Source organism: Oryctolagus cuniculus, chromosome 8, assembly GCF_964237555.1.
Source record: "Oryctolagus cuniculus chromosome 8, mOryCun1.1, whole genome shotgun sequence".
NCBI classification, from domain to species: domain Eukaryota; kingdom Metazoa; phylum Chordata; class Mammalia; order Lagomorpha; family Leporidae; genus Oryctolagus; species Oryctolagus cuniculus.
Genome location: NC_091439.1, coordinates 72,256,472 through 72,278,768, shown reverse-complemented (window position 1 = coordinate 72,278,768; position 22,297 = coordinate 72,256,472). Strand labels below are relative to the sequence as shown.

At 36.8% G+C, this 22,297-nt stretch overlaps 1 protein-coding gene across 4 annotated transcripts in view; it reads left to right on the top strand.

Moving 5' to 3' along the window:
- Nucleotides 1–22,297, top strand: part of GRID2 (glutamate ionotropic receptor delta type subunit 2) — a 1,616,513-nt gene that overhangs the window by 965,257 nt on the left and 628,959 nt on the right. For all 4 annotated transcript variants that reach the window (XM_051819556.2, XM_051819557.2, XM_002716957.5 and 1 more), the window contains 2 exons: nt 2,726–2,899; nt 10,187–10,348. In XM_051819556.2, coding sequence (XP_051675516.1) covers nt 2,726–2,899; nt 10,187–10,348 — 336 coding nt within the window. The remainder of the gene's footprint in view (nt 1–2,725; nt 2,900–10,186; nt 10,349–22,297) is intronic.

The window sequence follows — 22,297 nt, the reverse complement described above, 5'->3', positions numbered from 1 at the left end:
CAAGAATGACAAATAATTTTCTAGTTCAGATTATTTTTTTAAGGTTTTATTTTTTTTATTTGAGAGGTAGAACTATGGACAGAGAGAAGGAGAGACAGACAGAAAGGTCTTCCATCCTCTGATTCACTCCACAAATGGCCACAATGACTGGAGCCAGGCTAATCTGAAGCCAAGAACCAGAAACCTCTTCCAGGTCTACTACGTGGATTCTAGGGTCCAAGCACTTGGGCCATCTTGACTGCTTTCCCAGGCCATAGCAGAGAGCTAGATCAGAAGAGGAGCAGCTGGGACACGAACCGGTGCCCATATGGGGTGCTGGCACCACAAGCAGAAGCTTAGCCCACTATGCCACAGCATCCGCCCCTATAGTACAGAGTCTTAAACTTCTTTGAAGCTCAGAAAAGTTCTGTTTGTCTTAGCACAGATTGGTGGTGCTGGAGGCTCAGGAGAGAGTGCTAGTTCTTCACATGGTTATTTCAAAAAATCTTACAGTTTATATGTTACTCTTAAAACTCAGAGCTTTAAAACTGTACATCCTTATAGAGTGTATGATGGTGTCACGTTTTAATGCAGAATTTTACTTATGGTCTTTATTTTCCTTCCAAAGAATCTCCTTCCAGATTAAGTGATCACTTGTCTTTCAGCATTTATATAATGTTGCAGCTGCTGCTTTTGAAATATGCCTTGCAAAATGCAGAAGTAAAGTTCTGTAAATATAAAGTAACGGCCTGATCAAGTTTTCCTACCACTATCAAACTGTTTTTGAGATCATGTGTCAAAACTAAAATTGCAAGTGAACTTTTTTTGAGACAGACTGTCTGTTATTCTCATTCAGGATGGCGGATACTTTCCGTCCAGAAAATTACTTTCTTTCCCCTTTCCCAAATAATAATAGACAAAATATACTCAATTCAAATTGGCATGTCTTCAGGTACACTGGAGTTATTGAGGCACCTGAGAACTTCAGTTTTGGGCACCTATAAAAAGTATCCCCTCCTTTTAATGGTTTGAAAACAGTCCTCTTAAAGTATTTTACTGGTGAGAGGTGACTTTATTGTTTCTTGTAGAATCATGAGGCTATTAAGTATTGAAATGATATATCTTTATAATCTCAATTCCTTTCATTCATAAATATTTATGTAAATAATTCCTGTAGGAAAATGTGTACTTCATGTGTAATTACTTCAGAGGGTATCTCTTTTGTGGTCATTTAAAAATTCATCTTTTGAGTGCAGAGTATTTTGAATGAAGATCGTGGAATCTCCCTGTCTCTTTAGTTATAAACTAAGAATAAAGACCATGTGGGTCAGTGTCATTCAATGTCCGCAGAAAATGAGATGCTGATATTGTATTTGGCACTTTGCAAAACATATAGTATGCACTTATTAAATATACATTTTTACTCTAGTTTACTGCTTGATAAAATGTTGAAAAATTTTAGCATTACTAAGGAAAAATAACCACATATATAACACAACTTAGTTATTATTGTGAAATAAATGGTATGGATCTCTACTGAATTTTAGATGAAAGTTTCTGCTATACAACTTCTGAAATTTTTTTTAAAATTGAGAGAGAAGTGCCACATGTTCTCCCTTATATGTGGGAGCTAAATTGTAAAAACAAACAAAAACAAAAGAAAAAAAATAAAGAAATGTCTGTGTGTATCCATATTGCTGCAAATATAGTTCTGTAAAACTTTATTTTGTACCTTTGTGAAGCCAATGATTATACTGTTATAAATTTAATGATCTGTGATTACTTTCAAATCTACTGTATATGGGTGAAATGGTCATTTTTTTTTCATTCAATTATTGTTTATACTGGTTGTCTGAATTCCCACTGGAGTCTTTTTGCTTGTTAAATTTATTATTTGGCAAAGTATTAAGCCTTTTTACTGTAATGTAAATTTAAATTATGTTATCTCAATAACTTAAAAGAAAAGGTGAAGGAAGGAAGGTTAGAGTAAGAGGGAGGAAGGGAATATCATTATGTTCTTAGAACTGTACCTCAAACCACATTAAATCTGTTGAAAAGTAATTAAAATGAAATTTAAAAAATTAAAGATATATAATAACATTACTAATACTAATTAACTTTTGAATGCTTCTGGTTAATTTTAGGGCTTAAAATGGAATTGACAGACAACTGTTTAATTTTACTTTGTGAATAGATCACAGAGAATTAAAAAGTGAGCAGCTCTTTGCCAGACAGAGTTTTTGGTAACCAGTGAAATGATACTAACTACTGAATAAACCCATTTTTCATGGCACATCGAGCCCTAATGAAACAGAATTCCTGATATTACACTGGAAAAAGCTAATGGCAGGTGTTACTTTATTTTAAAAAAATATGTATTTCATAATGATCATAAGGACTGAATTTTAAATCTAACATATTTTGTGGCTTTTTTCAATATTTGACCACATCTATACTTTTCCACAGAGTTCATTATAAACTTACTTTAATTAAGCATATTTAAGTCAATTCCTCTGGTTAGAATTATTTAGGAATTACTGTATCTAATATAAAGCATAGACAACAACTCCAAATGGGTGGGTCATTTCAATAGCACGTGTTGTTTTCATTTGGATATGTATGAAGGCAGTAAGCCAACATAGTAATGTGACAGAATTCCTTAACATTTCCAAATATCAGCATACTGATTTTGTGGTTCTGTTACTGGGTTAAAACACTTGTCATTCTTTCATTTCTCGTCTTATAGGAAATAAATGATATGGATGTACAAGAACTTGTCAGAAGGTCAATCGGAAGGTTAACAATTATTCGGCAGACATTCCCCGTCCCCCAGAATATAAGTCAGCGATGTTTCCGTGGCAACCATCGGATATCTTCCACACTGTGTGATCCCAAGGACCCGTTCGCTCAGAACATGGAGGTATACTCTACACGCCGGGTATTTCTGCAGAGTGCTTTGTTGGGCAATTGCTGAGAGAGCTTTCTGAGTTACAGTGGATTCAGCATTGTACTTGCTTGCCATTTCTGAACATTTCTCCTCCTCCAGCAGTCTCCTAAGTCTGTTGGAGAATACTAAGAACCGGGTTTTGATCTTTTTTGATCCCATTATAGAAAAAAAAGTCTTCTTGCTCAATAAAAATATACCAAGTAAAGATTATTTCTAAGAAAGTACATCCACAGCATTTCTTCTGTGATTGCTATTCCTAGTGCCAGACTCCAAATTTTTAAGCTATTAAATTTGCAGGCCGTTTTTGCATACAAAGGACATAGCTATTTATATTGTTTTTTAAAAGATTAGTCTTTAGTTTGAAGAACCAGTGCCAAAAAACAGTTTAGAAATGCAAAAATGCTACAGTGTGATATACTCCCGTGCAGCTCGGATAGGATGGTGCTGAAAGTTTCACCATCAAGAATACAATAAAGAATTGAAAGCAAGCAAATAAAATCTCTGAACAGCAGAGTAGAGAACACTGAACCCCTGTTGCTTACTCATGAGAATCTCTGTAAGTACTCCACCTGGTGCCTTACTCATGAGAATCTCTGTAAGTACTCCACCTGGTGCCTATTTCTTTTTCTTGAGGAAAACCTGGTCAGATCCCTTTTCCCCTTCTTTTTACTGCAGATCCTTCAATGTCAACGGGGTGTTACATGGAAAGCAGACACACCAACCACAGCAGGGAGCCATGGGGGAGCCTTGTTGAGCAGGGCAAGAAATAGGAAGTGAAGAATCGGTCAGATACTCTAACTCATGTTAGTGTGGGGCTCATCAGTGTGGCACTGTTCATAATTTTGGCCCAGGGTATCACTGTTGGATAATGCTAGCATGTTAGTGAATATTTAAACAATAACCCTGAGACACCCGCAATGATTGATGTCATGATCAATTTTTGATGCCAGAAAGACATGATATATTTTAGAACCCTGTTCCTTTAACATTTTTACTGTGGAAAGCATTTTGGTAGTTAGAGGCAGTTAGTTTCCTAAATGATTTTTCCTTTGGAAGTAGAACCCCACAAGCTCCCTATCATTAAACACCTTTGAATTTTCTTAAGATGAACTAATATTTATCCAACCATTTCTTCACATTTATTAGCATTGAAATGGGCAACATGGCTCCAGGATCATTACCCATGGAACTTTCTGCTCCCTACTGGATTTTAAACTCCTAAGAAAAGGGCCCTCTCCAGATCTGGCACCATAAAATCCTATATTGTACTTCTCTAACATTTCCCCCATCATGTATCACAATGCTTTGCACCTCTGTGCATATTTATGAGTTTCAGTGAATTAAGGAGAAAGCAATGATCAAGCAAACACTTCTGAAGCCTTAGGAAAGCCTGTTTAGATTTTAGTGCCACGCCTACTGATATGCTGATAATAGGCCACTTTTGCATATTGACAGGTCATGAGTATAACTAATTGAAAAGGGATAGAATTCTAAATGGAGAAAACATAGAAGGATTTTGATTTAGAAAATTATGACATATTGAAGACTGTTCCTATCAAAAGAAGTAGCAGGAAGTGAAGTAAAAACTTGAAAATTATTGACTATGTCATTTAGGGACAGTATGAAGTATTTTAAAGCACATCTGCCTTTTTGCTTGGTCCTTCCATTCAGTTAATGAGATCCTTGAAGTCGGATATTTTATCTCTGTGGCACACAATACACCTGATGCATTATAGCATATCTTTATCGTAGTCCCCACAAACTAACAGGTGGAAGAAAGCCAAACAATTGCTCTTTCTTCAAGGATTTGTTACACATTAATTTTCGTTACATGTGATAGAATTTGGCTAAATATTTAACATATAAAAATAAAATTGATAGAAACTTTTATGCAAGAAGCTTTATATAATTAAGGGTTGGAAGGTGGGGCTCTTGAATTTAAACTATTCCACTAAAAGCACAACAATTGATAAATAGACTAATCTTGATGAAAATCTTCATCTCACTGAATTTTGAGAAAGAAAAATAATAAATTGGTATTTTTGATTAAATTCTGATCAATAGTATACCACTGACTGATAATTTGGAAGTAGGGAATTCCCTAGGAGAAATCGGTCTTACAACTTGGAATCTATAAAAACAACACAAATAAATGTGACTGCAGACAGACTTATACCTTAGAATTCAGATGGGTGCAATTAAAAATTTTCAGAAAACATAAAAGTATGTAAATATGACTCTAGTGAACTCTAAAAACAGAAACTCAACTACAAAATTGTGTTAATCAATGTTAAGAGAGCAGAAGAGGGTGCAGTGGGCCCATGTAGACCTCTTTGGGCTGGTACCTATTTTAATGTACAAGGAAGGGAGATGACATTTAGAAAGAACAGAGAACAAGTTTCACAAACTTAAATTTGTGCCAGACAGACTGAATCCAGGATTAGCTAAAGTTGCAAGACAAATATAAAGGGAAATAGTGTTTTTAGCAATATGTAGAATGAAAAAGAAGTCATCCATTGACTGCTTCCTGAAACTGATATCAGCTTGTCTGCTAATGGAGAGAAAACAGAAACATTCAAATCCTTTGGATTTTGTTTTCTCTGTCAAAAACAAAGTAATATTTAAATTGGTAAGATTAGAGTTAAAGTCAATAAAAGAAGAGTAAATCAACATGCCTGGCAAGCAGATGTAATTGCAATATCGTAACTTAGAAATACTAGAGGAATACTTGGGAAAAGGACCAAAATATGAGATCAATATATTGTCCAAATTTTCAAAGGAAAGGAGAAGATATTCTGACAATCAGAGTTTAGTATACTAAGCATGTCCATTTAGAGAGCTATTGAATATTTTATCAAATAAATGATTTGATGGTAGTTAAAATAAGACAATTTAAGAATAAACACTTACAAACCCAGCCCTCTTAGACAGGTTTTGTAGATTGGGAGACTATTATATATATATATTGTTTGCTGAATTCTATTTGCTGCTTGACAGAATTCCTTGTGAAAAACTTTTTGAAGTTATTGAAAGGTCAGAATAGATTGGTGCCACTCACGAGTTTTACCAGTGGGCTCCTTGAGAGCACAAGATAATAAACAATCTGGACTTAGGGGAAAAAATGAAAATATTTAAATGTCTAATAATTACTCTCAGAAACTATAACATGATTTTCTATAAAATTGAAAATCATGCCTGAAATAATTTGCCTATTATTTAGTTGTATTTCCCCACTATTCAAGCAAAAATTAATATTCTTAGAACTATCAATCAAATCTTTGCATGATATGATATGTCTAAAATATGCCTTTCATGTGTTCTAAAGCTTTGTATAATTCCTAATATGTATAACTTGCACCCAGGGGTTTTACCTTCAGTTTGAGAGATATGGAACCAGAAAAACGCCCAAACTGCACTGATAAATATTTCACCTTGAAATGCAAGCAACTCTTTGTGGTCATCCATAAGAGTCTATCTTTTGATCTAATATTTTCAAAATGTTTATCACTACATATATGTAAATGAATATATCATGCCTATCAAATTTGTAAATTATGTAACTGGAAGAGAGAAAGCTTATGTTGTATTGCATAGTCAAATCCAAATTATTAATATTGACTGAATAATAAGCCTGAAAATTGAAATTTCAAAGATAAAATACAGGTTCAAAATCAATTAGACTAAGTCTGGATATTAGAATTCTGGTTTGACAGCTGTTCAAAGCTGTTAAGTTGAAGGTAAATTCAGTATGAGCTTAGTGCAAGTCATATTTGCTGTAATCCATTTTAATATATCTTGGGCTCTACGTCAGAAGCATTTTGCCAAGAGCAAGAGAGATAATATCTTACCCTACTCTCTCCTTGTCAGATCACATCTGCAGTGATGTGTCACTTCTGGTTGCTAAAGTTTTTTTTTTTTTTTAAGATTTATTTATTTATTTGAAAATCAGAGTTACACAGAGAGAAGGAAAGGCAGAGAGAGAGAGAGAGAGAGAGAGAGAGAGAAAGAGAGGTCTTCCATCTGCTGGTTCACTCCTCAATTGGCTATAATGGCCAGAGCTGCACCAATCTGAAGCCAGGAGCCAGGAGAGCTTCTTCTGGGTCTCCCACACAGGTGCAGGGGCCCGAGGACTTGAACCATCTTCTACTGCCTTCCCAGGCAATAGCAGAGAGCTGGATTGGAAGTGGAGCAGCCAGGACTCAAACCAGCTCCCATATGGGATGCTGGCACTGTAGGCAGCGGCTTTACCTACTATGCAACAGCACTGGCCCCCTTGTTACTAAAGTTTTAACAGAAACATTGAAAACCAAGAAAAGGATCAAGGATGATAGTTGACATGATGATAAATCTTGAAGTTTCTAACAGATAAAGAACAACTGCAGGAAAGAGGATAGTCCCATTTTGAGAGGTTATCACATGGAGGTATGCAAGATGGCACCACCAAAATGTCATGTTTGGATAGACTCCAGTTTATCAGATTTCTCATATCTTTTTCTTTTAAAAAATTTTATTCATTTATTTGAGAGTCAGAGGAAGGGATAGACAGAGAGACGTCTTCCATCCATTGGTTTACTCCCCAAATGGCTGGAGCTGAGCCAATGATCTGAAGACAGGAGCCAGGAGCTTCCTCCAGGTCTCCCATGTGGTTGCAGGAGCCCAAGCATTTGGACCATCATCCACTGCTTTACCAGACCTAAAGCAGAGAGCTGATTTGGAAGAGGAGGATCCAGGACATGAACCGGAACTCATATGGGATGTCAGTGCCACAGAGGGAGGCCCTGCCCTCAGCGCCATCCCCAGATATCTCATATCTTTAACTCCTGTCAAACCCACCTGACTTTAAACTGGACTTCCTTTATTTCATGTCTTTCCAGTCTTTGACTTCGTTTATTTGATGATTGTTTACCAAAAACCAGATTTGTTCTAGGTTCCAGGCTATATCTAAGGGACATGAAGTATAGGGAAAGAAAAGTATAAGATGGGGAGGGCGGAGATGTACAACTGAAGTAGGAGTCTCTGTCTAGGAGAAACTAGTATTCTAGTCGGAAAGGCAGATAACCGAGTGGCTAGTATCCCATGTGTCAATAGAGGCACGCGTGAAGTTTCTGGGAGAGAAAAGACTGCTCAGCAGAGTCTCGGTGGAGGTGAGGATGAGAGGGGGGATTCTCCTAGCAGGTAACCTTTGAACCAACTATTGGAAGACGTTAACTAGCGTGAGGAAGGTGAAGAGACATTAAACAATGCTACCACCACAATCTCATATACATGCTTAAAGCCATCAGTCAAAGAGAAGCAAAATAAAGGTAGACAAGAGGAAGCAACTTTGAAGCAGTGCAACCAGGAAAGTTTAGAACAAGGCCAGATAATTGCATATTATTTAAAAAACTGTTTATTTTCATATCCTTGAAAGGCAGAGTGACAGAGAGGAAAGTGGAGGGGAGAGAGAGAGAGAGAGAGAGAGAGAGAGAAATATCTTCTGTCTGCACATTCAACAGCCAGGAATGGGCCAGGTTAAAGCCAGGGTTTCCCACAGGGGTGACAGGGGCCCAAGCACGTGAGCCATCATCTGCTGCCTCCGAGGATAAACTAGCAGGGAGCTGAAGCAGAAGCAGAGCAGCTGGAACTTAAACCAGCACTCTGATACGAGGTGCAGGCAGCCTGAAGAGTGTCTTCATCTGTGCTGGCACAAGGTCCACCCCATAGCAGATCATTATGTGGACTCTGTCCAGGCGTTTTCCCTGGGTTGTGGGATACAGCCTACTCATCCTTCATGCTGCTTCTACATCTTTCTATTGGTCTTCACAGTCTGATTCTGACTTGAATTTTGATTCATGGGCTACTATTAATTTCAAGTCTCACACTCCATTTGTAGCACGTTTCAGTCATTATCTTCCTATCCCCTCTGTAATTATCTGGGTGGAGTGTGCGGGGCCGGGGGGGGGGGGTGTTTCCATTTAAGGAACAAACTTGAATGTCTGAAATATGTGAGTGTTCCATGTCTCCTCAAAGAAAACCTACTTTCTGAAAGTATTAGAAAATATTGCTCAACAAACAGAAATGGTTAAAATTTTCCTAGGATGTGAAAAAATACACATAACACTGCTAGGAAGCACTTATTAACAGCTGTGCATAGCATTAAACTAATCATCACAGTAGTTAAAGCCTAGATCTATTCTGTGTTGTAAGCAGTCTGTTTCGTAAGTTTTCTTCATGATTAATTATACCCAAAGGACTATCTATACAGTGTTTTTCCGCCTGTGTTTTTAGGAAAAATTATGAAAACAAGGGACTTTTTAAAACCTCAGAAAAAATGTTTTAAGATGAAACTGATTTGCATTACTACATTGATTCCTCCAGTTTTAATATGATATTGTGATATAAAATCTGAGGTAATAATAAGCATTTTACAACTTTAATCAACCTAGGATCCCTTTTGGTGTCGATGTTTTTGAATAACTTTTAATTTCTCTGATAACTTATTGACAACACGGACAGTCATGCTGGCAGGACATAATTGCAAATATTGGTTATAAATCAACTTTCAATCCATATAGAAAGAAGATCATGACACGCTTGCTACAGAAGAAAAAAGTACTAATGGAAACCCACATTCTCAAAGAGTTAACAATTGATAATATTTGCCAGTCAATGAATTGCAGTGCCTGTGTATATCAGTATACTTTCATACAGATCCTTGATCATTGTGATATTTATGAATGGCTCTGGTTGGTCTCTTTCCTTTGGTCATGACAACATCCCCAGTGACACAAATATATACACAGCTAGCTGCTGCTTTTTTGTACCATGGCACTCACCTTATATATATGATCAAATTGAGGTTTCTCCACTGAATAACTAATATGCAAAAACTTGACATATTCAAAAATGTATTATTCAGTTTGCCCTTCTAATCTAAAACCTCTAGAATTCTACCTCTTCAGAAAGAAATAAGGGCCAGTGATTTTCTAAGGTCTGACATTAACAGCCTTGCTCTGTCAAAACTTCTCTCTCTCTCCCTTTTTTTATCTTCTCTTTCATACCTAAATAAGCTGAAAAAGCAATTGAGGCATACAGTCAGACAAGACTTCATATTCAATAGCAAAGTTGCCAGGAAAAGGAAAGAAAGAAACCTTCTGCTTAAGAAATCACCTAGTCAACCACTCATCTATGACGTGCACAGAAGCGGCTTCACTGATGGTTTTCGTATTCTTGGTGGTTGGCATCCATGACTCTAACAATTGCTCCCTAATGTCTTTTCAGATTTCAAACCTTTACATATATGACACGGTGCTGCTGCTTGCTAACGCGTTTCATAAGAAGCTAGAGGACCGAAAATGGCACAGCATGGCAAGTTTGTCCTGTATCAGAAAGAACTCGAAGCCCTGGCAGGGAGGGCGCTCCATGCTGGAAACCATTAAGAAGGTAACCTCAGAGCCGTGTTTCACCCTTGCTAACTTTCCTGTAAACAAGTCTTTTAGAAGGATTGCTTTTTTCTCACTCATCTGGCTAATTCAAAGCAGAAAATAGTGTGACAGGGAAACAAAAATGATAAACGTCAGAGAGTCACCAACATACGAACAAAGGGAGGCCTTATTTATTTATAAAGGAATTCTATGCAAGTAAAAATTGATGGTCGAGATCTTTTAAATTGCCCTGGCTACATCATTAGGGTTAGAAATTCTCAAATTATTGTGTTGCTGTAACAAAGTACATAAAATTGTGCATTAATTTTTCTTTTAACCACATTAGCAACTAAGCAAATTTCCAGCAGACTTCCTGGTTTTTCATTTAGATGATCCATGGTAAGGCTTTGGATGTGGTGACCTTTAATCCGTCTTAGGACAGAGATATGGCCTATGAACGGCAAATGCAGTGCAGCACCTGTGAACTATTTGGGGTACTTGATTGCATTCTTCTCCACTGGCAAGGGGTTGCTTAGCCTGGCTGCGGCCTGCTTGGCGGAGCTCCCTGGTCCATTCCCAGAAGGCAGTTCCTGTTATTGAGCTCTTCCCTGTAGTCTAAGTGTTCTGTGGTTTATTAGCCTCTTCGTCATGTCATCCATGCTGACATTTTCCGTTTGTCTTGCACAGCTTCTTGGATTTAAAATGAAATGATAAATAAAGCAAACAAATGTCTCCTGTACCATTTACACAAAGGAGACAGCCACTTGGGTTTACATTCTTTATTTTGCCCATCCTTTTTCATTCTGCATAGGTTTGCCTTTTTCTCCTGAAACAAAAAGAAAAATAGCTAGTTAATGGAGATATGAATGGACTTGGAAAGTCAGAGAAAAATCAAGAAAGTGAACCTTAGAAGTGAAGTGAATGCACACACACACACACACACACACACACAAACCAGAAAGTAAAGAACTATTTCAGCTGTAATATAGCCTGGATTTTTCTCTCGGTGCTGTTTCCTCTTTGCAAAAGAGCTGCTCTACTGAGAATTTAGGTTCCTATTAACAGAAGTATACTGGAGAAATTAAATGTATTGAGTATATTGGCAGAGCAGCATTTTTCAGCCGAGAGATGAATGTCCAATAAAAACTCAAAGTGTTGCCAAAATTTCCCAGCCTATCTTTGTGGAGAGCTGGCAGGTATGAATCCACGGGAGGTTGTTGAACATGATTCTGATGCTGCCAATTTATTAATTCATGGTTTGGCCAGGGTGTGGGAGCCTGAATATAATCATTCTCTGCAGCTTTCTCACAAACACAAGACAATGGTTTAGGAGGTTGCTTAGGAAACACTTTTTTAGTGAAAGTGTTAGTGGGAAGGAAGGAGAGACAACAGAATATAAGGCATTTCTCATGTTGCAACTCAGTACATAAAATGTTACTGTTAGGAAACTGATAATCAAAACAGGACTGTCACTGTGGCACAGTGGGTTAAACCCACACTCGAAACACCAGCATCCCATATGGAGTACCAGTGCTCTGCTTCTGCCCCAGCTTCCTGGTAATGTACCTTGCAGGGCAGTGAGTGATGCCCCAAATGCCAGGGCTCCTGTCACCCATGTGGGAGAGCAGGATTGGGTCCTGGCTTCAGTCTGGCCCAGACCTGGTTCTGGTGGCCATTTGGGTAGTGAATCAGTCTGTCTCTGTTTCTCCCTCTCTCATTGCCACTCTGCTTTTCAAGTTGATAAATATACCTTCTAAAAATCAAATAAAGATTTAATACAGGGATTATGGAATTTTCTTTGGGGGACTATTTGCATATTTGTCCCTGTAAAGTGTCTTTCCCAGTGTCATTATTTAAAGGAGTATACCCAGTTAGTAAATGTGCACCCAGAGACCACATTTGGATGAGATATAAACGACTGAGAATGTTCACTTTCTTTATTTTTCGCTTCACAGTTTAAACTGTCCTGAAACATGGAGTTGTGGAGTTTTTTCCAGTCATGTTGCCTTTTGCCCCACATGAGTACTTTGGGTCATCCTCTTCAGATGTGGAGGCCGCTGATAGTCCACACTCCAGGGCTGAGAGGAAGCTTAGCACCCACAGGAACTCTGGGGAGAGCAGAGCAAGCCCAGGCAGATCCAGGCTACTTTGGGCAAGGGAGAAGGAGTGAGCTGGACCTGCCTGCTGGGAGAAGGTGGGGCTAGAAGAAAGCCCCACCAATGTAGATTGGAGATTTTAAAAACTTCAATTTCCCAAGGGAGTCAAATACGGAGGTGCATGGTAGATTTTCTTAATCAGCTTTTCTGAGCGACTCCAAAGGGGAAAGGGAATGTCTAAGAAGTCTGCAGGAAAGCATCAGAAATGCGGTCGGGCTCTTTGTTACCAGGGGACATTCTAGTGATAAATTCTTAATTGCATTCAGGTAAACACAACATGGCCATATGAAGCGCCTGCTCTTACAAATTTTATGAGTAAGAATAAAAACTAGTTTCTTTCCACAAATCCACTATTATCCTCGTTATGGGGATGATACAAGTGAGCTTAAACATAACTCAGTTGACGTAAGTCACGGAAATGTCCAGTATAGGGGAAGTGGCTGTTTCTCAGATACTCTGCTGCAGCCTTACACTTCATTGTATGAATTAGTGGAACAAATGCCTCTCCATTTGTTTTTCATTTTAAAGAATTAGAGATTAATTCTCAATATTTATTTTTCCTGGTTATGATCAATACCTCCATGCCACTGTTATTTTCATGAATCTTAGATGATTTTTGAGAGATTCTAACTTTTTTTTCGATGGGCAGAGTTAGCGAGAGAGAGAGACGGAGAGAAAGGTCTTCCTTTTTTCCATTGGTTCACCCCTCAGTGGCCGCCACTGCCGGCACACTGTGCAGATCCGAAGCCAGGAGCTAGGTGCTTCCTCCTTGTCTCCCATATGGGTGCAGGGCACAAGGACCTGAGCCATCCTCCACTGCACTCCTGGGCCACAGCAGAGAGCTGGACTGGAAGAGGAGCAACCGGGACAGAATCCGGCGCCCCAACCGGGACTAGAAACCCTGGGTGCTGGTACCGCAGGTGGAAGATTAGCCTAGTGAGCCGCAGCGCCAGCAAGAGATTATAACTTTTAAATATTCAGTCTTCTCATCTATGGCCTGGTATCCATCCATATCACCATCTTTTGATATCTCTCCTTAAATATTTATGGTGGTGTTCTTCATATATATTTCCATTGTATTCATTCCTATTTTTTAAAAAAATATTTAATTTTTAAACCATTTGAAGGGCAAAGAGAAAGAGAGGGAGGGAGGGGAGGAGGAAAAGAAGAGAGAGAGAGAGAGTCTTCTATCTGCTGATTGACCCAGCAAATGGCTGCAATAGCCATTGTTACCCTACACTGAAGCCAAGAGCCAGGAACCCTATCCTGATTGCCCACATAGGTGGAAGAAACTCAAGTCTCGGGTCATTATCCACTGCCTTTCTGGGTGCATTAGAGGAAGCTGAACTGGAAGCCCAGCAGCTGGGTCACAAGTATGTACTTTGATTTGGGATACTGGTTCCATAAGCAGGGATTAAACTCTCTGCACCACAATACTGATCCTTCATGCCTAAAATCTTATAGTATTCTATGTGTATGTATGTGTGTATATTTGCACTAATATACCCATACCATCATAAATGGGAATGTTTCCAAAATAGTTATTTTGAATATAAAATGAAATTATTGTTTAATAAACTTTACTGATCTGATCAACTTTTGAAATTTAATTACTGATTCTCATTTCTTTCTTTATATCTTATTCTCTTGTGTAGACATTGTGTATCTTGTAGACATTGATATCTTCCTTGAATCAAATCAGTGTTATCACTTCAATTCTAATGGTGTATGTCATTAAAATTTAAAACTTTTCTTTGCTATCATATTAGCTTACACTTGTAATCTGGTATGTAATTTTAGGAACAAATATCATCTTGTTTTAATAAGAATGCCACAAGTATTATTCTATTAAGTTTATATTTGAAAAGATAAATGTTTTTGAATTTTAAGAAGAAAATGTTTTCTATTTAGAAGTTTTGTGATTTTTTGTACTTAAAGTATTTATTAATAGCTCATAGAATTTTAGAATGCCAAGGTACAATAAAGTTGATTTAAACTATTTTTCCTGATTTTAAGATGTAGAAAACTGAACCTTAAGAAAATGAAGTAGCTTACTAAGGTTTAGCCAGTTAATGAATTTTAAATACCAAGTTTCTTTGATTTCTAGTTGTGTGTTCTAAGTACCATACCACTTCCTTTTCATTCTGCATAACAGTGGTTTTTATTCATGCTGTCACAACTATTTGGCTAAAGAAAACACACAGACTGAGAAGCCACAGGAATGAACACCATGATTAGTGTCATATAAACATCATCTAAGATTCAAGATGGTGTCTTTTGTAATTTTGAATTTATTATTAGAAGTTACATTTAATTGCAATATGTGTGTTTGGGGGAAGGAGTTTTAATATTGTAGAATCTTATTTGATGTTTATACTTTGCAGAAGCTTACCAAGTTTGTAATTGCATAAGTCAAGTCAATAAAAGTAGAGTGCTCTAGAAGGGAGTGCGAGAAGCTCTTTGCAGATGAATCTAACCCCAGTGCATTTTCAGAACCACAATTTGAAAAATGGTTCCCTCTTGCATTGATTTATTTTTAAATAAGTTTTAAATTTTTAGAAGGTGAATAGATTTCGTGAATGTCATATATACAGTTTTAAGAGCATAATAATACTTCCCACCCCACCTAGGCCCTTCCCTGCTTCTATACTCCATCTTCCTTCTTTTCTTATTTTTTTAAATTTTACAATGACATACTTTCAGTTTTCTTTATAATTACAAGATTAACTATTCACTAAATAATTAAACAAGTAGTAAGTAAAAAAAATACCACTCTTCTTTAAGAGCATAGACAAGCACTATCAATGATCAAATCTCAAAATGTCAATTTCACTCATATGCATTACATTTTTATTGTACTCTGTATGTTAGTTACACAAATCAGGAAAAACATAATATTTGTCTTTTGGGTATTGACTGATAATAGTATCCAATTGCATCCATTTTGTTGCAGAAGACAGGATTTCATTCTTCTTCATGGCTGAGTTGATGGACACCTAGGTTGATTCCATATATTACCTACTGTGTTTTGAGTGCTATTGGCTCAATATACAGACAACACTTTCATCATTACATTCATGCTGAATTCATTTCATTTGAGTAAATTCCCAGGAGTGGAATTGCTGGGTCATATGGTAGATCTATTTTCAAATTTCTGATAAATCTCCAGACTGCCTTCCATAATGGCACTAGAGTTCTAATTCCCACCAATGATGTGTTAGGATACCTCTTTTCCAGATGCTCATTAGCATTTATTATTTTTTTAATATTTGGGTGATGGCCATTCTAACTGGGTGTGGTGAAATCTCATTGTGGTTTTTATTGGCATTATCCTAATGGCCAGTTATTGTGAACATCTTTCCATGTGTTTGTTGGCCATTTGTATTTCATCCTTTGAAAAATGCCTGTTCAAGTTCTTTGCTCATTTCTTAACTGGATTGTTTGTTTTGTTGTTGTTGAGTTTCTTCATCTAATATATCCTGGATATTAATCCTTTATCAGATGTAGAGCTTGCAAATATTTTCTCCCATTCTGTCAATTGCTTCTTTACTTTCTTGAGTGTTTCCTTTGCTGTGAAAAAACTTATTGAATTAATGGAACCTTGTTTGTCTATTTTTCCCTTAATTACCTGTGCTTCTGGGGTCTTATCCAAGAAGTCTCTGCCTATGCTAATGTCTTACAGTGCTTAACCTATGCTTCCTCTTATAACTTGATACTTTCAGGTCTTAGATTTATATATCCGATGGCTTGTGAGTTTATTTTTATATAGGTTGTAAGTTAGGGCATTTGTTTCATATTTCTGCATGCAGAGATCCAATTTTCCCAAAGCTATTTGTTGAAGAGATCATCTTTACTCCAGGGATTGATTTTAGCTCCTTCATCAAATATTGGTTGGTTGTAGATGCGTGGATTAATTTCTGGAGTCTCTAATCTGTTCCATTGGCTCACATGTCTATTTTTGGGCCATTACCAGGCTGTTTTGATTGTAATCACCTGCTAATAACCTTGAAATCTGATATTGTTATGCCTCCAGTTTTATTTTATTGTTTAGGGTTACTTTAGTTATTTGGGGTCTCTTGTGATTCCATATGCATTTTAGGGTAATTTTTTTTTCCAAATCTGAGAAGATTGTCTGTTGTTTTCTTTGGTATATATTGAACCTGCAAATTGCTTTGGGTAGTATGGACATAATGATTATAATAATTCTAATCTATGAACCTGGACAGTTTTTCCATTTTTTATGTGTCTTTTTTCATTTCTTTCCTTAATATTTCATAATTTTAATTGTACAGATCTTTCACAGCCTTGATTAAATTTGTCCCAAGATATTTAAATTTTTTGTAACTATTGTGAATGGGACTGAACATACAAGTTCTTTCTCAGCCATGGCATTGTTTGTGTATACAAATGGTATTGGTTCAGTGGGCGTGTGGCTCAATAGGCTAATCCTCCGCCTGCAGCACCCGCACACCGGGTTCTAGTCCAAGTCGGGGTGCTGGATTCTGTCCCGGTTGCCCCTCTTCCAGGCCAGCTCTCTGCTATGGCCCAGAGTACAGTGGAGGATGGCCCAAGTGCTTGGGCCCTGCGGCGGGCATTGGAGTGTGAACCAACGGCAAAAGGAAGACCTTTCTCTCTGTCTCTCTCTCTCTCTCACTGTCCACTCTGCCTGTCAAAAAAAAAAAAAAAAATGCTATTGGTTGTGGTGTGTTGGTTTTATATCCTTCAACTTTGCCAAACTTTGTTAATAGTTCCAGTAATCATTAGGATCATATCACCTGCAATCAAGGATAATTTGATTTCCTTCATTTGATTTTCTTTTCTTATCTAATGACTCTGGTTAAAACTTCCAGAACTGTATTGAATAGTAATGGTGAGAGTGGGCATCTTTGGCTGTTTCCAGATCTTAGTAGAAATACTTCCCACTTTTCCCCCATTCAATTTGATGCTAGCTGTGGGTTTGTCATACATGCTTTAATTGTGTTGAGAAATGTTCCTTTTATAACCAGTTTGCTTATGGTATTTTAAATCATGAGGATGCTCTATTTTATGAAATGCTTTCTCTGTATCTATTGAGATAATCATATGGTTTTTATTCTCCAGTCTGTCAATGTGATGTATCACATGTATTGATTTGTGTATGTTGAACCATCACTCTAGGAGTAAATCTCATTTGGTCTGGATGAATGATCTTTCTGATATGCTGTTGAGGGTTTTTGCATATCTATTCATCAGAGATAATGGTCTATAGTTCTCTCTCTGTTGTTTCTTTTTTCTGGTTTTGGAATTAAGGTTATGCTGGCTTCATGGAAGGAGTTTGGGAAGGATTCCCTCCATTTCCATTGTTTTGAATAGTTTGAGAAGAATTGCAATTATTTCTTTTTTAACAGTTTGGAGGAATTCAGCAGTGAAGCCGTGAAATCCTTGGGTATTCTTTTTTGGGAGGGTCATTATTACTGATTCAATCTCTGTTTTGGTTATTGGTCTATTTAGGTTTTCTATGTCTTCATGAGTGTATTTCAGTAAATTGTGTGTGTCATGAAACTTATCCATTTTTTTTCTAGGTTTTCCAATTTGTTCACATATAGCTAATTCTATTCATTCCTGATGAATCTTTTATATTTCTGTGGTATCCATTGTAACATCTACTTTATCATCTCTGATTTTATTCATTTGGGCTTTTTTCCTGTTTTTGTTTGGTTAGTTGAACCAATAGTATGTCAATTTTATTTATTTTTTCAAAAGTAAAAGCACTTCATTTCACAGATCTTTTATATCTTTTTTTGGTTTTAATGTTTATTTCTTTTCTAACTTTAATTATTTCTTTCCTCCTACTAATTTTGATTTAGCTTGTTCTTGTTTTTTTTTTTAGATCCTTATGATGCATTGTTAGATCATTTATTTGATACCTTTCCAATTTCTTGATGTAGTCATTACTTGCTACAAACTTTCCTGTTAATACTGCTTTGGCTGTGCCCACATTTTTTGATATGTTGTGCTTCATTAGAAATCAACTTAACCACTGCTGATATACTTTATTTCTTATATATTGGGTAATAGTGTCATGCTCATGCAACACGGACAGCCTATTTTTATTTGAAGAATTGTTCTATGTTTAAACAAAATTTGTTTTTCTATTATTTTTTGCATTAATAGTCTTAATTTTGAAATAATTTTCAATAATATAATTCATTCATTAATTTATTATTGCTCTTTTAAAGGAGTTTTGTCGAAGGCTTATTTGTGGAATGCACTGTGTAAACTCTTTTATGGTTTTACTCAAAGTAGAAATTTGCAGCATAGTAGTGAATATTGACTACATACACAAAAAGCTGTTATCTGAGAGATAACGTAAGGCCCCTAAATGTGATAAAAATAGGATTCTGTGGAATCAGAGAAGAGTGTAATGTGCTGTGTTAGACACTCAGAAAAATGCCTGATGTTAAGGCCCTCATTCTTTATGAGGGTGCACAGCCCAACAGCTGAACCTCTGCTCAGGAATTGCCGTGGACAGAAGAAAATTGCTCACTGGCTTCCTAGAAGCATCTTGTACCAAATTAATGGCCACTGTAGAACTAAAGAGATCCGTATGTTGTCCCTCAATTTGAAAAATAGTCTGAAAGATCACTGTGACAACAGCCTGCCCCACTGGGTCCCTAGAACCGCTGTTGTGTTTTCATCACAATTTCCCCTCCCCCTCCCTCTCTGCCCCAGCCTCCCTGACTCCCTTGCAGGTGCTCTTAGGAGCACATCAAGTAAACCTCTTGAATGCAAGCAAATATCCTCCTCAGAGCGGTTTCCTGGGTAACCTGACTTAAAAACAGAGAATAGACTAGTAAACATTTGCATGGAGCTGATAGTATCTAAATGGAAATAAGAGAACTAGCATGCTTGAGGTATGTAAATCCATGGGAGGAGGAAATTTCGGGTGGTGAGTGTGCTCTAACTAAGGTATCTATCGGAAGAAATCATAAATACAGTAACTAAAGTTGTTTAATTTTCTAGAGTGCAAAGAATACATGAGAGAATTGTTTGGACTGCAAAGAGATTGAGGAAAAGAATTCATTTTGTTTGTAAATGATACTAAAGAATTTTTGGATAAAATCACATCTGTGTTTTAGAAAGAATACCTATAATTTTTTGTTTAATAAAAAAAAACTGGGAAAAAGATTATATTCAAAATGTGATTACATGTAAAACCAGTGACCACTTCCTATGGATTCTGAATGAGCAAGCCAATGTTTATTCTGTACATTTTTAAATCAGATATTTCCAAATTGCTTTAATTTCTGTTAATTCCTATGGTATAATTTTATTCAAAACTGAATGTGAGAAAATAAAAAACATCTGTGTTTGTGTAGTATCCCATATCTTTAAGTACTGATATGTTTTTCTCATACAGATATATATTGACAGCTAAAAGATACAGGGAGATTGCAAAAAGTTCAACTGAAAACTGCACATGGATTTTAATATTTTGTACCAAAATAAGCTTATTTTTAATTTCATTTTTCAATTATATTAATATCTTAAAGAATATTACAAATATTAAAATTATTTCAATTTTGTATTTTAATTTACATATTCAAAAATATTCATTGCATACTAATGCCATATGCTATACTGTGACATCACAGAATAAGGAAGAAAAATAGAAATATCAAAAATAATTACAAATGTGATCAGCTCTACAAAAGAGAAAACACCGCCTGCTCTAGAAATATGCTACTGGTAGACCTCCTGGGGTCTAAGATTTACAAGATACTTGAATTTGTTCAGGATAAGTAGGCAGTAGCCATGAAAGGAAAGGGAAGAACATTCTAGAAATGAGGAAGGAAGATACTTTCATGCTAGGAAAGAAGAATGTTAGCTGGGTTGAAGGAAAGAGAGCTTGGCACGTTTAAAAGTCTGAAATAAAACCAAGGTAGAATAGAGAGAACACGGACATGATTCTTCATTAACTTAGAGGGGTACACAGTGGGTAAGATCCTCAAGTGTTGGGTAAGCCATATCAAAGTTCTAAGCTTTATTCCAGGAGGAAGGTGACAGCATGTAACAATATTAGAATACCCTGTGGTGGCTAAGTGGAGAATCCATCTGCAACTGCCTTTGGTTCAGAACAGAGTAGATGAAACACCACCAGTGAAGAGGATAATGCTCCTACATGGAAGAGGCCTGGGCCAGGGTGTAGGCTGTGAGATGGATAGGAACATCCATGACCGCCATCCCTGCCTTCCCAGGCACATTAGCCGGGAGCGGACTCAGAAGCGGAGCAGCTCTGACTGGAGCCAGCGCCCTGATATGGGATCTGGCATCTCAAGTGGCAGCTCAACCTGCTGCACCACAACATTGGCTCCCACACTAATATTTTTAACTTTTATGAGCTCACTTATTTATTTGGAGCCCACATCCATGATATTTGCTTTTCTATGCTTGGCTTCCATGACTTAACATAATGACCTGCAGCTCCATCCATGTTTTTGCAAGTGATAACACTTCACCACTTTTTATTCCATGGGGTCTATGTACCACATTTTCTTGATCAATGAGTGGTCATTTTGGTGGTTTCCTAAAGAGTGCTGCAATAAACATAAGAGTGCAAGTGTCTCTTTGATAGATAGATTCATTTCCCTTGGATATATACCCAGAAATGGTATTGCTGGAGTAGTTCCGTATTTTAGATTCTGAAGAACCTCCATATGCTTTCACAATGGCTGTACTAAACTGCATTCCCACCAACTGCTAACATGTATTGTTCTTGGTCTTTTTGATAATAACCCAACTTAATGTAGTGAAATTATATTGCATTGTGATTTTGATTGAATTTCTCTGAAGATTAGTGCTAATGACCGTATATTCATGTACTTGTTGCTCAGTTGTTTTCCTTTGAGAAATAGTTAGAGATATTGCCCATTTGTGCTTGGATTGTTTTGTCCTCCCTCCCTCCCTCCCTCCCTTCCTTTCACTATTGAATTGTTTGAGTTCTTTATATATTCTGGATATATCCCCTTGTCAGATGGAGAGTTTGCAAAGATTTTCTTCCGCTTTCTAGGTTGTCTATCTTCTCTGTTAGTTGCTTTGCTGTGCAAGAGCTCTCTAGTTTGATGAAATCCCCTTTATCTGGTTTTGCTTTTATTTCCTGTGCCCTTGGTATCTCATCCAGAAAATCCTTGCCAATTCCAGTGTCCTATTCTCTGTTTTCTTCTTATGTCTCAAAGCTGCATGTTTCACATTTATTACAAACACTATTTTTTCCTAATGCATGTTCTTAGCAGCTTTGTCAAAGATCAGTTGTCAAATATCAGATGAATGGGTTTACTTCTAGGGTCTCTTTTATGTTCCACTGGATTATGGATCTGTTTTTTTGTCAATATCATGTAATTACTGTAGATTTGTAAAATGCTTAATTATCAGATTGTAATGCCTCCTGAGGATTTTTGTTTGTTTGTTTTGTTTTGTTTTTGCATAAAATTGTTTTGACTATTTCAGGATCATTTATGGTTCATTACAAATTTTAGTAGTGCTTTGTCTACCTCTGTGAAAAATGTCATTAGCACGTTGGTAGTGGTAGCATTAAATCTCTAAATCACTTTGGGTAATATGCACATTTTAATGATAATGGTTCTTCCAATCCATGAGCACAGGGTGTCTTTCCCTGTGTTTGTGTCCTCTTCAAGTTCTTTCATTAGTGATTTATAATTTTCATTGAAGAGCTCTTTGACCTCTTGGGTTAAAAATATTCACATGTATTTTATTTTACTTTATTATGGCTGTTAGAAATGAGTTTGTGTTCTTGATTCCTTTTTCAGCTGTTT